The 17176-nt window shown below is 41.6% G+C and overlaps 1 protein-coding gene across 19 annotated transcripts in view; it reads right to left on the bottom strand.

The window, feature by feature from the left end:
• Window positions 1-17176, bottom strand: part of SVIL (supervillin) — a 255948-nt gene that overhangs the window by 90946 nt on the left and 147826 nt on the right. For all 19 annotated transcript variants that reach the window (XM_027559758.1, XM_027559759.1, XM_027559769.1 and 16 more), the window contains 3 exons: window positions 12395-12486; window positions 2366-2423; window positions 2100-2251 (listed from right to left, as the gene is read on the bottom strand). In XM_027559758.1, coding sequence (XP_027415559.1) covers window positions 2100-2251; window positions 2366-2373 — 160 coding nt within the window. In that variant the 5' untranslated portion in view covers window positions 2374-2423; window positions 12395-12486. The remainder of the gene's footprint in view (window positions 1-2099; window positions 2252-2365; window positions 2424-12394; window positions 12487-17176) is intronic.

Here is a 17176-nt window from a genome sequence, read left to right as displayed (position 1 = left end):
GAAACCTGAAATTTATGTTCTCTCACAAACACTGCTAATTAAAAAAAAATCACCTTTGAAAATATGAAAAAGAATGTGTATATATGTATAAATGAATCACTTTGCTGTACAGCAGAAATTACCTCAACACTGTAAATCAGCTATATGTAGATAAAAAATAAAGATAAGAAAGCATACTTGTAATATATAAAACTATAAATGAGAATATCAAGTAATCATATAATTTATTATCTATCTGTATCTGTTGTACTTCATTTTACACTGCTATTTTGGATTTATATAAATAGTTCCATATTTCTAAAAATGTTTGTTATGATGTGATGTTTCTCCAAAAAATTAAAAATTGCCCTAGATTACCAGGAAAAAGAGGATACATGCATTTTTCAGTTATTTAGTAGCCATTTTATTATCTTTTTCTCCTCTAGAATATCTGGTCAAACTTGTTGCTCTATATTCTTTTGATTCATAGTATCATTTTAATCAATTTATGTAAAATTTTATAGGTATATGAGTTCTTTATATTTTTCATGAATATTTCCAAATTTAATTTTTTGTGAAGTCTGTTGAAGATTGTCTTTGAAACACAGATGTTCATTATGTAGTCAAATCAACTGACCTGGTCACTGGTGATTTCTACCACTATTTCTGTGTTTTGGAAGTTCATTTCCATTCAACTGGACCTAAATATTCATTTTTGCTTCCATATTCTTAATTATTCTCTTATAATTAATGATGTGAGTCGCTGAATCTTATTTTTGTGTTGAGTAGGAAGTGAGGATCGGATATTGTCTCTCCCCACTGCCATCCCATTTTTCCCAAGACAAGTTTGTTAAATACTTCTTCCTGACCAACATGATGCTTACATGATCATATGATACATTTTATATACAATAGGATTTATTTGTGGCCATATATTATGGTACTCTGGCTGTTCTTGATTCATCATGTGTGTAATGAGAAAAAAAAAAATCTTAGTTCTCTAGTTTTCTGGCCATAGAAAACCAGAAACTGTAGAGACAAGCAAACTGATCACATTATGAAAGGAGACTAGCAACTCCCTCTGAAGAAGAAACTAGAAGACGCTGGCTATTAAAAGCAGTAGCACAGAGCAGCAGAACCTGGGCTGCAGACGGGAAGAGTAGCCCCATATATGCCATCCTCTCCTAAGGTCATGTGCGATATCTGATGCTCATACCGACATCTGAGAAACCACAGAAAAACTAAGTCACGTTTGACATGCTATTTAACAAGAAATAAATATATGATACATTTAAAATTACACCTGTTCAAATAATTTAAAGAAGATATTTGTTGCATAAACACAGAGTGAGACCCCTGAGCATGAGGTCCAGCTTTGCCCATCAAGTTCCCTGCTGCGGGCAGCTCGGCCCTGTGCCGGGCATCAGGGCATTCTGTTTAAATCCATTATATATAAGAGATGGCTGTCTTATTCAGCCCTTTCCCAAACAAACCTGAGGATCTCTGACAGCTGGGGCCTTGAGGAGATGGAGAGAAAGAGCCAGGACCTGCCCCTGGTGGGGCCCAGGCTGGGGTGGGGGAGAAATGACTGGTCATCAATTACTCAACAGTGGGGTCCTTTCTTGTCGTGACACCAGGGACCACACCTGGGAGGCACGGGGGAGCTGACGTGGGTGTTGCTGCTGGTTTTAACAAACACATAGCTTAAAAAACATTACAACCTGCACAGTTCACTTGTTGCAACATCTCCTTTTCCAGGAGTGCTGGATAGAAAACGCTGATGATAGGGAATTCCTGGTGGTCCAGTGGTTGAGAACCAGCCTGCCAGTACAGGGGACATGGGTTCGATCCCTGGTCCAGGCACTAAGATTCTACATGCTGTGGGGCAACTAAGTCCATGTGCCACAACTACTGAGCCTTCACGCCTTGAGCCTGTGCTCCACAACAGCAGAAGCCACTGCAAAGAGAAGCCTGCCCACAGAAACTAGAGTGGCCCCCGCTCACCACAAGTAGGGAGAACCTGAGAAGCCACGTAGACCCAGCACAGCTATAAATAAATAAAGTTAAAATTTTTTTTTTTTTTTAAAGGTTGATGAGAGGCCTGTGGGCCACAAGCTCACCAATGTGCGGGCTGGCCGGGTCTGTGGCACGCATGTATCTGGGTGTGTCCTCCTCCAGCAGGCGATGAGTCACCAAGCCCGTGCAGCTCTGCAAGAGGATGGGCTGCGTGTCGGTTTCAATTCCTTCTAAGCGCCGGGCAATTCTTTCTTTTCTGCACGAGACACCAAACAGAGGCAGTGAGTCAGGGGCATCGGTTTCTCCACGAACACTGGTTACTGCTCAGCAAATTCTTCTCCCTCTTCATTAAGTACAATGAACATCTTACCTTTTCATTTCTAAAAATTCTTTCCTCTTTGGTTCAAAGATTTTTCTTAATTCTGCAACTAAAAGAAGACAAAAAAGAAGAAAAAGATGATCCGGTATTTAGTTGTCATGCATTCATTTTATTCATTCATTCACACATCTATCTTTGGAACTCTGTTTATGGCTCCCTTGCAGCAGTGATGTACAAAACGGACATAGTTCTTGCAGACTGTGTAATAACAGGGGAGGTAGGTTCCAAATGAGTAGGTATGTACGCAGACATAGACACAAATACACTCACACGTACATGTCACAGGTTGGTCTAAGAAGTAATACCATGAGAACAAGAGATGGAAAAAAGAAGTGAGCTCTATTTCACCCAGGAGAACCAGGGGAGGCCTCACCAGTTTCTCTTTAGGTTTTTCTCTAGTCAGCAGAAAGCTCACTATCTGGTTTTTAGTTTTATATAGTATTTTAAACTTTCCATCCTGCAAAACGTCAAACATTTGCAAAAGTAGAGACTGGAGGACTGTGAGTGCCATGGCCACCAGCAGGTTATACCATGCAGAAGCTCACAGCAGTCTGGCGTCCCATCACTGAACCTGTGAAGATTTGCAACCTCCTTCCTGCTCGGGTTTCTAAGGTTACGTAATGTGGTACACCTTCTCCAATACAGTTTAGATTAACCTAGTTCCTGTGCCTCCCCTTCCAAGCTTTCACTGGGAGGAAATGTTAACATGTTTCCTTGCTGGAATGTAGGCGGATGGTAGAAAGGTGATGACCCTCACTCCCCTGGGCAACAATGGATGATCAGACAAACATTTTGCTGATCTTGGGAGGGTCTCATATAACACTGACCACAAGGATATTTTTATTGAGAGGCCACAGGTTTCTGTGGAAATGGCCAAATTTGGTAGAGAAATTCTTCTTGCCTCCTCCTCAATCCCATGAATTCACAAGGGCTCCTCTGAGCTTTTCCTGCTGATGTCCCAGGAAGAGAGGAGTGGTGACAGGCCCGGGGCCCATGAAACATCTGCAAGGCTGAGTCAAAGCAGAAGCTCAGAAGAAGGGATATAAACGCTTGGGATTTAAATTGCAACTGCTTCAATTTCCACTTGAAAATTGGAACTTCAATTTCCATTTTTTTAAGTGGCTATTTTTATTTTTGGCCACATTTCGTGGCTTGCACGATCTTAGTTCCCTGATCAGGGATTGAACCTATGCCCTTAGCATTGAAAGCATGGAGTCCTAACCACAGGACTGCCAGGAAATTCCTTAAGTGGTTCTTTTTAGGAAGGAGTCAAAACCATACATGTGCATGCACACATGACTTTTAAATTGTCCTTTGATTGTGTTCAGAGATACCAGTCATGTTTTTATTAATTAATTTATTTTTAAATTTAACGGTGGGCTGGACTGACATTTTTACAAGGATAGTTGGCTTCACAGATATCTCTGTCACCAGTGGCCTTCCCGGGAGTAGCCAAGAGCAAATGCTCGCAAGTAGAAGACCACAATCCAGTGATAATGGTACCTCCTGCCTTTGGAGGAAGTGTGGCCTATCACTGCTTCCCAGTTAACAAACGAGCTCTCACGAGATGGTGGTGATAAAACTTTCATGGCTGGTAGCACAGATTCTGGAGATATTTTCAAGGATAAGTATCAATGAATTATTTAAAACCCAAAGTGGAAAACAGAGCTCTATTTTTCATAAAACTGCTCCAGAAACAGTTGACACCAAATTCCAAGGACTCTGGGAGGTTTGTCTTAAATCTGTGCCCCAAACCCATAACTGAGAAATGGAGCGTATGAAGAGAGTCTGAGTGGTACAACGACATGTTGCCTTTTCTCCTGAATTATTTCAACTAGGTAGATTACAGTCTGAAAGTGTGTGTGCACTCTCAGTCGTGTCCGACTCTTTGCAACCCCATAGACTATATAGCCTGTAAGGCTCCTCTGTCCATGGGGTTTCCCAGGCAAGAATACTGGAGTGGGCTGCCATTTTCCTCTCCAGGGGACCTTCCCAACCCACGGATGGAAGCCAGGTTCCTGCCTTGACAGGTGGATTCTTTACCACTGAACTACCTGGGAAGCCAAATGTGTGTATCCCCCTTACCAATTCATATGTTAAAATTCTAACCCCCAAAGTGATGGGATTAGGAGGTGGGGCTTTAGGGAGGGATTAGGCCCCGTGCTCATGAATGGGACTGGCCCTTTAATAAAGAAGCCCCACAGAGCTCCCAAGGGCTTCCCTGGTGGCTCAGACAGTAAAGAATCTACCTGTGATGCAGGAGACCCGGGTTCAATCCCTGGGTTGGGAAGATTCCCTGGAGAAGTAAATGGCGACCCACTCCAGTATTCTTGCCTGGAGAATTCCATGGACAGAGGAGCCTAGTGGGCTATAGTACATGGGGGTGCAAAGAGTTGGACACGACTGAGCAACTGACACTTTCACCACTTTTTCACAGAGCTCCTGTGCCCCATCCACCACGTGAGGATGCCATGAGAAGTTGGCAGTCTGCAACTAGCAAGAGGGCACTCGCCAGAACCTGACCATGCTGTTGCCCTGATCCTGGACTTCTAGTCCCCAGAACAGTGAGCAATAAACTTCTGCTGTTTATAAACCATCTGAATGAAGTAAGCCCGAACAACCATAAAAAATAAGAATGCGATGCATTCAGAGAGGCACACGATGTCCACTCTGAAAAATTAAGTTGACTTTTCTGGTCCTCATTTGCGACTGAAAATCATTTTTATCTCATTAAAACTTGAACATTTTCTATAGAAGTTGTGCACCTGAAAACATTTAAAGAAAATCCAGCAGTACAGTGAAAAAGATAAGCAACACGCTCCATCTTGACATTATTTCCCATAATCCGGAAGGAAAGGTCAACTCATGGGGAGTTGACACACATATAACATAATTACTATAGTATATCTATTCCACAGATAACACTTAGGTTGTGTAAAAGAGAATGACTTTTTATTTGTCTATGTATGTTCGGTTGTTATTTTGTTTCTTTCATTTTGCTGGTTTAAAAAAATGTTTTATTTACATATAGTTGATACACGAGGCTGTGTTAATGTCTGCTGTACAGCGAACATATACATACATTCTTTTTTATATCCTTTTCCATTATAGTTTATCACAGGATATTGAATACAGTTCCCTGTGCTATACAGTAGGACCTTGTTGTTTATCCATCCTATATATAGCAGTTTGCATCTGCAATGGCAACCCACTCCAGTACTCTTGCCTGGAAAATCCCATGGACGGAGGAGCCTGGTAGGCTGCAGTCCATGAGGTTGCTAAGAGTCGGACACGACTGAGCGACTGCACTTTCACTTTTCACTTTCATGCATTGGAGAAGGAAATGGCAACCCACTCCAGTGTTCTTGCCTAGAGAATCCCAGGGACGGGGGAGCCCGAAAGGCTGTCGTCTATGGGGTCGCACAGAATCGGACACGCCTGAAGCGACTTAGCAGCAGCAGCAGCAATCCCCAAAGTGGGGAAACAGTGGAAACAGTGTCAGACTTTACTTTTTTGGGCTCCAAAATCACTGCAGATGGTGATTGCAGCCATGAAATTAAAAGACGCTTAGTCCTTGGAAGGAAAGTCATGACCAATCTAGATAGCATATTCAAAAGCAGAGACATTACTTTGCCAACAAAGGTCCGTCTAGTCAAGGCTATGGTTTTTCCTGTGGTCATGTGTGGATGTGAGAGTTGGACTGTGAAGAAGGCTGAGCGCCAAAGAATTAATGCTTTTGAACTGTGGTGTTGGAGAAGACTCTTGAGAGTCCCTTGGACTGCAAGGAGATCCAACCAGTCCATTCTGAAGGAGATCAGCCCTGGGATTTCTTTGGAAGGAATGATGCTAAAGCTGAAACTCCAGTACTTTGGCCACCTCATGCGAAGAGTTGACTCATTGGAAAAGACTCTGATGCTGGGAGGGATTGGGGGCAGGAGGAGAAGGGGACGAGAGAGGATGAGATGGCTGGATGGCATCACTGACTCGATGGACGTGAGTCTGAGTGAACTCCGGGAGTTGGTGATGGACAGGGAGGCCTGGCGTGCTGCGATTCATGGGGTTGCAAAGAGTCGGACACAACTGAGTGACTGAACTGAACTGAACTGAATCCCCAAAGCCCAGTCCTTCCCTCCACTTCACCTCCTCCCACTTGGTAATCAGAAGTCTGTTTTCTATGTTCGTGAATCGGTTGCTGTTTCATAAGTTAGCTCATTTGTGCCACATTTAAGATTCCATGTACAAGTTGTATCACATGGTATTCGTCTTTCTCTTTCTGACTTACTTCACTTAGTATGATAATCTCTAGTTGCACTGAATGATGTTTTATTTGAACTGCGAATGCAATTCCAAAGGGAAAAAAACTTCAGATGAGCACTTGTAGTACTCCCCACCCCCACTGAATTTTGGTCAGGTATATTCTAAAGCACTGTAAAAATAAAAAGCTAGTAAGAAAGCACGGAAGTCACCCCTACTGGGGAAACACGTGGTCACTTCATGTCTTTTGTACAGAGTCCACAGACTGCTCTATCACTGCTCCATCTTCTGACTGCCGGCCCTGAACATAGTTTATTCTTATTTATGATCTCCCAAAAGAAGGTTTCCTTCCTTTAAAATTTTTATATAATTTCAGTCTCAGAGAAAAATTAAGACATTTTCCATTTGTAAACATTTGTTACTATACTTATTTTTACCCCCCTTTTCTATCTCCATATGTATATTTACATGTAAATATATATGAAAATATGCATATATTTATGTGTATATACACATGGATATAGCACTTCCCAGGTGGTAAAGAACCTGCCCGTCAATGCAGGAGATGAGTTGGAACCCTGGGTTGAGAAGACCCCCTGGAGAAGGGCATGGCAACCCACTCCAGTATTCTTGCCTGGAAAATCCCATGAACAGAGGGTCCTGGTGGGCTACAGTCCATGGGGTTGCAAAGAGTCAGACACGACTGAGCAACTGAGCACTGCGAGCACGAATGCACACACATTCTCATATTCACATATTAATTTTTCTGAACCATTTAAGAGTAAGTTGCAGCCTGATGCTCCTTTTAACTCTAAATCCTTCAGTGTCTCTTTCCTAAAAACAAGGGATTTTGAAAAATTAGACTCAAATGCCATAATTCAATTGATGGTATGCTGTGTCATATGTATAAAACTAATACATGGTTCAGAAAATAGCAATATTCGTCATCATAAATCCAGATAGAAACTAGCACAGCTGGTCTAACTTCTGTTGCAATAAATTTTCAAGTGCACTGAGACTTGTATGTACACTAAATTATCCCTTGCTAAAATCCCTGTGATTTTAGTCTGCTGCTCTTGTCTAAGAAATATGAGTTCTATGACTCTATTTCTTCAGCAATTTCTGACGGGACTTGCATTGGTCATTTTCCAAGTAAGGCAATTTAAGAGGATTTGACATCAGGGGCTATAATACTTTTTATAAAACTATTTAATTTGCCTCATATATTTTGTAATAACATATAATAGCAATACGCAGGGTAATTTGGTCTGTTAGGTGCTTTTCTTGGGAAGCATGGTTTCTTCAATTAGCTCTGAGAACAGGCTTTCTGGTAAAGTTATTGTTGATTTCAGTCCCCCAAGTCTGAATACAGTAGAATCTTCCAAAGAAATGTAAGTAGCGGGGGGACTGCCAAGAACAGCTCTCCCCCTGCCTGCATTTGATACCACGGGCCAGGTCCAGAATATTCTGTATGCTGATCTTTCTTCCCCAGGAGTAATCCACTTTAACTTTTACACTTGGATGGCAGCCACTAATACAAAGACCAGCAGCTTATAAAATAAAATCATTACAAACCTAGAGGAAAGAGGGGGAGGTGTGATGGCTATCAGAAGGGTTTTTGGGGGGACAATGAAAATGTTCTAAAACTGACTCTGCTGATCAATGCACGACTCTGTGAAGCTACCAAAAGCCACCAAACTGTCTACTTAAAATGGATAATTGTATAGCATACGAATTATATCTCAATGAAGCTGTTAAAAAAAAAAGTAGAATCATATATTTTGTCCATTTCATAACTCCTAAATGGAAAATCTATTTTAATAGGATAAGCTTTACACTGGTAAAGGGTTTTAATCCCTTGATTACTTGTTCATGATACATGGGTAAAGGAAGTTCCTTAGAGAAAAATCAAAGATCATTTAAAAGCTCAACTTCACAGAAGCATAAATCCCGTCACTAAATGAACGGGAAGAAGCTTCTGTAAACTTATAAACCAACATGAAACTCCATGACATTAAAACTCATAATCAATTCCTATTTTTAACTTGCTATTACCAAGAACTGACAGAATACTGAATACATCTGTTAAGGTGGAGAAATAAAAAGACTTCAGATAATACCTGCGGTCTTTCCAAATGTATCTGCCCAAATTCATAAAGAGTAAAGACTATGAAATAAATCTATGGGAATTAAGATGAAATTCAGGGAAGGAGGGATCCTAATGCTTAAGAAGTATGTTTGAAAAACCTTGTTAATTTAGAAACATAAATCTGGTGAGTACATAATCATCTTTGATTAGGGAAAATCATGATTTTTAATGACCAATTATGATAATGTCTAGTAAAACTGGTTAATAAGTTTATACATTTTAAATTGTTATATGTAGAGCTCTGAGTCATTGAGCTTTGAGGAATCTAGCATCTGACATTGTTCTTAATTTTTTTGATCTTCTTCTTATTTATTATTCACTAAGAGAAGGAAAGGGGAGACAAAGAGAAGAGGAAAACTTTAGCTTTCTGTAACTTTCCATAATCAGTCAAATCTAAACTGCTGCTGATATCAGTTTGTTCATTCTTGCTCTTTGTTTTGATCACCTTCATAGATTTTTACATTTGGCTCGGGCTTCCTTGGTGGCTCAAATGATAAAGAATCAGCCTGGAATGCAGAAGACTTGGGTTTGATCCCTGGGTCAGGAAGATCCCCTGGAGAAGGGAATAGCTACTACCCACTCCAGTATTCTTGCCTAGAGAATCCCACAGACAGAGGAGCCTGGTGAGCTATAGTCCATGGGGTTGCAAAGAGTCGGACACGACTGAGCGGCTAACCCTTTCAGTTTCACTCAGATTAAATTGAGTCTGTCTTCTGAAAGAGTCTTACAAATTGGAAGGACTTTTCCATTTCACACCTGGGGTTCCAGGTGGGAACCCCGCTCATAGGTGTCCTACCCTTGACTTGAACAGTTAATGAGATCACAACGCAGTGCCTCTCATTTCCAGGTACCATGAACTATCAGAATTTTCTTCCTCATATGAAATCTCACCTGCCTTCTTGTAATTCTACACATTCTTCTTATTTTGGACCGCTGGAGCAAAACAGAACAAGACTCTGTTTCAGTTGACAGTTTTGTTAAACTTAAAAATTGAAAAATGTCCCTTCTTGAAGTTGTCACCACCAGGTGACTCAAATCCCTGGGGTCCTCCTTCAAGCATCCATCCTCATAAACCTGTGTCCAGGAGTACGACTGGTTCAGTTCCTGAGGATGCATGTAAATTTGTCAGTGGGACTTTTAAAATTGATTTTGTTTCTGTTAAGAGAATATTTTTTCTGGTCTAATTTCGTCTGGGCTTGATATCATGATTTACTGCTGCTATTTTTGGTTTTTATGTTGTTTTTTTTTTTCAGGATAGAAGAAAACCCCTGATCTTCCACCAGAAATGTTTATTTTTTTAATTTATTGTTATTGAAATATAGTTGATTTTCAATATTCCAGGAGTGTAGCAAAATGATTCAGTTTTATATATGTATGTCTGTATATATATACACACACACATATATACATGCTCAGATTCTTTCCCATTATAGGTTATTATGAGATATTGAATACAGTTTTCTATGCTAAACAGTAGGTCCTTGTTGTTTGTCACTTTTATATACAGTATGCTGCTGCTGCTGCTGCTAAGTTGCTTCAGTCGTGTCCGACTCTGTGCGACCCCATAGACGGCAGCCCGCTAGGCTGCCCCGTCCCTGGGATTCTCCAGGCAAGAACACTGGAGTGGGTTGCCATTTCCTTCTCCAATGCATGAAAGTGAAAAGTGAAAGTGAAGTCGCTCAGTCGTGTCCGACTCTTAGCGACCCCATGGACTGCAGCCTACCAGGCTCCTCCGTCCATGGGATTTTCCAGGCAAGAGTACTGGAGTGGGGTGCCATTGCCTTCTCCGATATACAGTATAAAATCTTATAATTGATAGGATTAATTATAATTAATTATTAATGAATCCCCAACTCCTAATTTATCCCTCCCCAGCTTTCTCTTTGATTGCCATGAGTTTGTTTTCTAGGTCTGAGTCTGTTTCTGTTTTGTAAGTTCATTTGTATAATTTTTTCAGATTCCATGTGTGAGTGATATATGGTATTTATCTTTTTCTCTCTTTTTTTTAAATCCATTCCTCTGCTGATGGACATTTAGACTGCTGCCATGTCTTGGCTGTTGTAAATAGTGCAACTTTGAATGTTGGTGCGCCATGTATCTTTTCAAATTAGAGAACTATATCTTTTCTGGGTATAGGAGTGGGATTGCTGGAAAAGCTGTTTCTTCTGAAGCAAGGTTTACACAGTTCATTTGGGATAAACCCAGTTTGTGAGCTGTTACTCCCCTGAGTTAGTGTTACAGTTGGTAGAAACAAATATCAGGTAATGCTCATATTATTCCACGTGCAATACTAGAGGTAGAGGGCTGGTAGCTGATGCGAATATTTGACTGCATGTACATCTTAACCAGTCAAAGTGTGAATTCACAGATGTGAATTGGATAAGAAGAGAGACGTTTAAGATGCACTTTACACTGCTTGCTCAGTGTGTTGCCCAGTCAGGAGCTGAAAGATATCCTAGCACTGGAAAGCCTCAGGGAGCTGGAAGCAGTGGGAGGGGGTGGACAGGAAAGAAACAGGCAAGTAAGCAGAACTCATCACCCTTGGAGAAGGTGAAAAGTAAGAGAGAGATGAAGTGAGGCTGATTCTAGGACTGCTCTCTTATCCTCGGTGCCAGCCTGCAGCAAAAACTTGAGGATGCCTAAAATGAAAGGAAGGGACTCGTGGTAAGGTGAAGTCCATCTACAGAGGAATGGATAAAGATGTGGTACTTATGTACTATGGAATATTATTCAGCCATAAAAAGAAATCGGATCATTTGTAGAGATGTGGATGGACCTAGAGACAGAGTGAAGTCAAAAAGAGAAAAAGAAATATTATATATTAATACATATATGTGGAATCTATAAAAAATGGTGTAGATGATCTTCCCTGCAAAGCAGAAATAAGAGACACAGGCATAGAGAACAAGTATATGGACACCACGGGCAGAAAGGTGGAGTGGGATGAACTGGGGGATTGGGACTGACATTTATACACTCAGTTCAGTCAGTTCAGTTGCTCAGTCATGTCTGACTCTTTGCGACCCCATGGACTGCAGCACGCCAGGCCTCCCTGTCCATCACCAAGTCCTGGAGTTCACTCAAACTCATGTCCATTGAGTCAGTGATGCCATCCAACCATCTCATCCTCCATCGTCCCCTTCTCCTCCTGCTTTCAATCTTTCCCAGCATCAGGTTCTTTTCCAATGAGTCAGTTCTTTGCATCAGGTAGCCAAAGTATTGGAGTTTCAGCTTCAGCACCAGTCCTTCCAATGAACACTCAGGACTGATTCCTAACTAGTAAGAACCTACGGTATAGCTCAAGGAACTCTACTCAGTGCTCTGTGATGACCTAAATGGGAAGGGAATCCAAAAGAGAGTGGATCTATGTAGAGCTGATTCACTTTGCTGTACAGTAGAAACTAACTCAACACTGTAAAACCACAATATACCAATAAAGAAGAATTTAAAAAATAAAAATGTGACAAAAGAGGTCATTTAATTAAGGTTGCTTTCTTGATGAGGCAGAAAGGGGCACAGAGGAGAACCAAGCTGGAGATTAGGGAAAGAGTTCTCCAGGAAAATTAGATAATACATTTACACACTCTAGATACTGGTCGACCATCTAGAAGTCTTACCTTTAGGAAGGGCAGCTAAAAGCTGAGCATCGATCCTTCTTTTGTGGTTATCAAGCTGTTCTTTGTCTTCAAGCAAGAACTCTTTCTGAAAGCTAAAAATGATTCCATTAAGAAAATGTTTATAGAACAGTCTTTTGGACTCTGTGGGAGAGGGAGAGGGTGGGATGATTTGGGAGAATGGCATTGAAACATGTATAATACCATATATGAAACGAGTCACCAGTCCAGGTTCTATGCACGATACTGGCTGCTTGGGGCTGGTGCACTGGGACGACCCAGAGGGATGGTATGGGGAGGGAGGAAGGAGGAGGGTTCAGGATGGGGGACACATGTATACCTGTGGCGGATTCATGTTGATATATGGCAAAACCAATACAATATTGTAAAGTTAAAAAATAAAATAAAATTTAAAAAAATAATTAAAAAAAATAAAAGAAAATGTTTAAAGTCCTTTTAAACCCAGGTATCTGATATGAACTGAGATATCACAGAACATAAAAAATTATGTTACTACTGTACATAGTTAAACATGTGTGTATAGATTATAAGTAAAATAGTTTATTTGGGGGAGTTAATAGGTAGCTTTTTTTCAATTATTCATGGTTATATTAATGTGATTTTGGGGTGCAACTAAATAATTACATCAGCATAGGTGGCAGGGGGTGGGAGGGATGTGAGGGTATGTGTGGCCTCTGGTGGTAAAAACATCACTGCACTAGGAGATGGATGCCTCTGTTCAGACTGACAACCTCTTCAAGGGCCACCAGTAGCTGTGCAAACTTGAACTAATCACTCGACTTCTCTGTGCTACAGTCTTCCTCAGAAAATCAGTGACTTGTGTAGGTGATCTACACGCTGTCTTCTGCTGTTGAAACTAAAGTAACAAATATCTTCAATCAAACAAAAATCAAAGAATGGAGAAGAGGTGTGAAAGGTTCATGAAAATTTGTCCAGGGGAAAAAAAAGAAATGGGACTTCCCTGGTGGCCCAGTGGTTAAGATTCTGCCTTTCCAATGCAGGGGGTGAGGGTTCAATCCCTGGTTGGGGAAATAAGACCCTGTATGCGGTGTTGGTACAGGCTTACCAACCAGCTCCTTGCTCTGCCCACCATTCCCAGCCTCCCAAAGCACCCGTTTCTTATACCTGCTGGTGGTGTAAATACTCCCCCCACTGCTGCTCTTCAAGCTCCCACAGGACTCAGCAATCTCTAAGTTGGAAGGAACATGGGCACACTCACCAGGGTGCGTGTGTATGTGTGTGTGTGCGTGTGCAAACACACCCCTGGGACCACTGCTGTCTTCGGCTTACAGATCAGGAAACTGCCCAATGCTTTGGCCAAGGACACACACGCGGCAAGAACAGTACGCAACGTGCAAACCTCCTTCTGCTCTGACACTGTGCGCACGCACCTGGCCCAGGACTTGGAGCCCACAAGTTCACGGCCTCCAGGGGAATGCTCCTGGAGTGGGCAAGACCAGAGCTGCGGCCTCAAAGGAAGAGAACAAACCTAGGGAAACAGGCAACTCATCTTCCCCAACAACATGATCACCTCCAGAGAGGTGGTGATAAACCCGTAAACAAACCCAGCACCAGCCTGACCTTTCCCATGGATGGTCCCGTCTGTGGCTCCGCCCTGCAGGGGTGTGTCCACAGAGGCCCAAGCGGAGACTGAGGAAGTGCTGCGGGAGCTATGAAGGGGGCGTACCAATCACTTATATCCTAGATACAAATTAAATTTCAAGGATTGTCTGTATACTCCAAAATACTGCCATCCCATCTTCCTAGAACCAAGCTTATCAGAAACCCTTAGTTACTGCTTATAAATGTGGAATGCTTATACTCGTAAACAGCAGTGCCATATATTCTCATCAGTTAATAAAAAGTCTTGAGAATAAGTAGGCTTTGAAAACCACACTCCAGGTGGCTTGAAAATCCTAAGACACCCCCTGCTCAGGTCAAAAACTTGGAATAAGCACTGACTTCTCAATAGTGAGAATCCAGTGACGGTTCTCAGTGTTTTTTCATATGATTACATCATACCATCATAGAGGTATGATGTAATCTAAACTTAAAACATTAAACAACTGCAGAATGGCACCCTACTTAAGGAGTGACATGCTATCAATATTTTAATTGACTATTTAACCACTTGAAACATTCCAACAAGTTCTGTACTTTCTTTGGGAAACAAAAATCTCAGGAAGAAAATTCTATATTACAAGGAATGATGCAAACCCTGAAGTATTCAGCTCCAGACCACTGGAGCACAAATATTATCTCCTATTTTCAAAACTGAACATCTGTGTTTCTATTTTCCCCCTTTTATCTGCTCATCAAAAAGCTCAATGAAGCTGCTTAAGGAAGACTAAAAAACTACCCTCTTGTTAAACATTTTACTGAACTTGCACAGAGTGGGGTTCACAATCCATCACCCTACACCCCTGGCTTCACACGCATTTCCTTTCTTGAAACAAACTACAGATGTGTCTGCATTGATGGGCACGACAGCCTCTCACGGGTGGTCAGAAACCATGAAAACCATAGCACGTTAGGGAAATCTCTCCTGCCTCTTCCCATGGCTGACTGTGAATGCTGTTTCCTCCTCAAGTCTCTTTCTCCAGCTGCCTTCCATCCTGGCTAGTCTTGCTCCTGGTCTGGGCCTCAGTTTAAGGTCATCTCCTTAAGGAGGAACCCTGTGACCCTGTGTCCACCTACTAGCACCAAATCTACACTATGTACCTCTGTTTATTCTCTGATGTGACCCTGTTTTCCTATTTATGGAACATATTACAAGTGTCTCATTTTAACTTGCTGATTTTAAAAAAATACTTTAAAAAATCAATAAATGTACAGTGAATGAATTGGCTCTAATAAAATATTTCAAATATTTACGACAACTACTCTGAAGTATTTTTTTTTAAGATTTTATATTTTTGATGTGGACCATTTTTAAAGGCTTCGCAACACTGCTTTTGTTTTGTTCTGGTTTGTCTTTTTTGACCCCACAGCATGTGGGATCTTAGTTACCCAACCAGGGATTGAACCCACAGCCCCTGCCCTGGAAGGTGAAGTCTAAACCACCAGACCACCAGGGAAGTCTCCTGAAGTATTTTATGTATACACTTTACACACTGTGGATATGATGGGGCAAAGAACATGACAAATACTGAGACTCATTAGAAGAGCATGTATTTAATAACGTCATCCCTTCCTCCCTTCCTTCCTCTCCTTCTCTTCTCTTTAAAATAACATATAATTGGGAAAACATCGCTCATTACCTTTGCCTACCTTGCCCGTATGTATGAAAATATGTGTATGCTTGCATGTTTATAAAGTATTTTTCAGGTCTCCATCCTCAAGGTAAAATTTTCTTACTGGAATCCACATGGCCGCCTTTATACTTCTTTCTTGCTGTTAATACCTCTCTCTCCAATTTCCTCCAAGCAACTACTAACCTCTGACTGCTAACCAATGACTACTAACCAAAGATGACTACCAACCAACAATGTCTAGTAACCAATGACTACTAACCGATGAGGAAGTAGATGAGCCATAAGAAGAATAAGGAAGATGGGCTGGAACCAAGGACTCTGACTTGGAATTGTCACAAGAGTTGTGACGGACGCAAGTTTCCCCAAATCAATACGAAACCAGACTGAGACAAGTCACGCTTCTATCCTGGACTTCTGACACGTGGGGGCACCAGTCAGCAGTGAAAATGCAGGCAGGACGCACTGGTGAAGCAATCTGGACCAGTCACGAACGAGCAACTCACTTGCTCATCTAATGGCTGGTTAAACACTTACAAATGTCCTCCCCTACAGCCCTAGCGCCACTCTCCTTTCATTCTCTGAATCAGAGGCACCCAAAGCAGCATCACTGGGGGAGCCCAAGCCCTGGATGCCGGACTATGTCCCTCCTCATTATCAGCTACATGCGGATTAGGGGGTCTCTGCCCAGACCACCTCTCTGGGCCTTGGTGGGTTGCCACAGCTCCAGTAAAAGGTGGGATCCTCTATTACACCATGAAACTGTCTCTCCATATAACTAAAGTATATGCAACAGTCTTCATTTTGGGGAATTAAAATTTTAAAAGCTTCTAATATGAATACAATGGGGCTTCCCTGGTGGCTTAGTTGTAAAGAATCTGTTTATCAATGCAAGAGACATGGGTTCAATTCCTGGGTGGGGAAGATCCCCTGGAGAAGTGGCAACCCACTCCAGTATTCTTGCCTAGGAAATTCCATGGACAGAGGAGCCTGGAGGGCTATAGTCCATGGGGGTCACAAAGAGTTGGACATGACTTAGTAATTCAACAACAACAACAATATGAAGAAACACCTTTAATATGTTTTTCGTCTCCTCTGAAATGGAGCTCCCTTCTTCATGACTAATTCTTTCATACTTCTAGCTCTTTCCTCTGCTTCAGTGATCCAAGAAAAGATTGCCCTTCATGCTTCCATGATAATTTTTTTTTAACATGTCCCATTAACCTACTTAAATGCCCAGCAAGACAATAAAAGGACATTTTATTAAAGTGAGAGCAAAAAAATAAATAAATAAAGTGAGAGCAGCCTATCCTGCGGTTATTATCTTCTATCTTTTTTAAAAAATGGGATGTCCTAATAAGGAACATTCTGTTCCATACCGTGAAGGGCTTCCCGATAAATAACTCTTCTACTGAAGTTTAGTTACAAGACAGGGGAGGGAACATCCCTGGTGGTCCAGTGGTTAAGACTTCATGCTCCCAATGCAGGGGACATGGGTTTGATCCCTGGTCAG

This window comes from Bos indicus x Bos taurus, chromosome 13, assembly GCF_003369695.1.
Source record: "Bos indicus x Bos taurus breed Angus x Brahman F1 hybrid chromosome 13, Bos_hybrid_MaternalHap_v2.0, whole genome shotgun sequence".
Lineage (NCBI taxonomy): Eukaryota > Metazoa > Chordata > Mammalia > Artiodactyla > Bovidae > Bos > Bos indicus x Bos taurus.
This window is presented reverse-complemented; position numbering and strand designations above follow the sequence as displayed.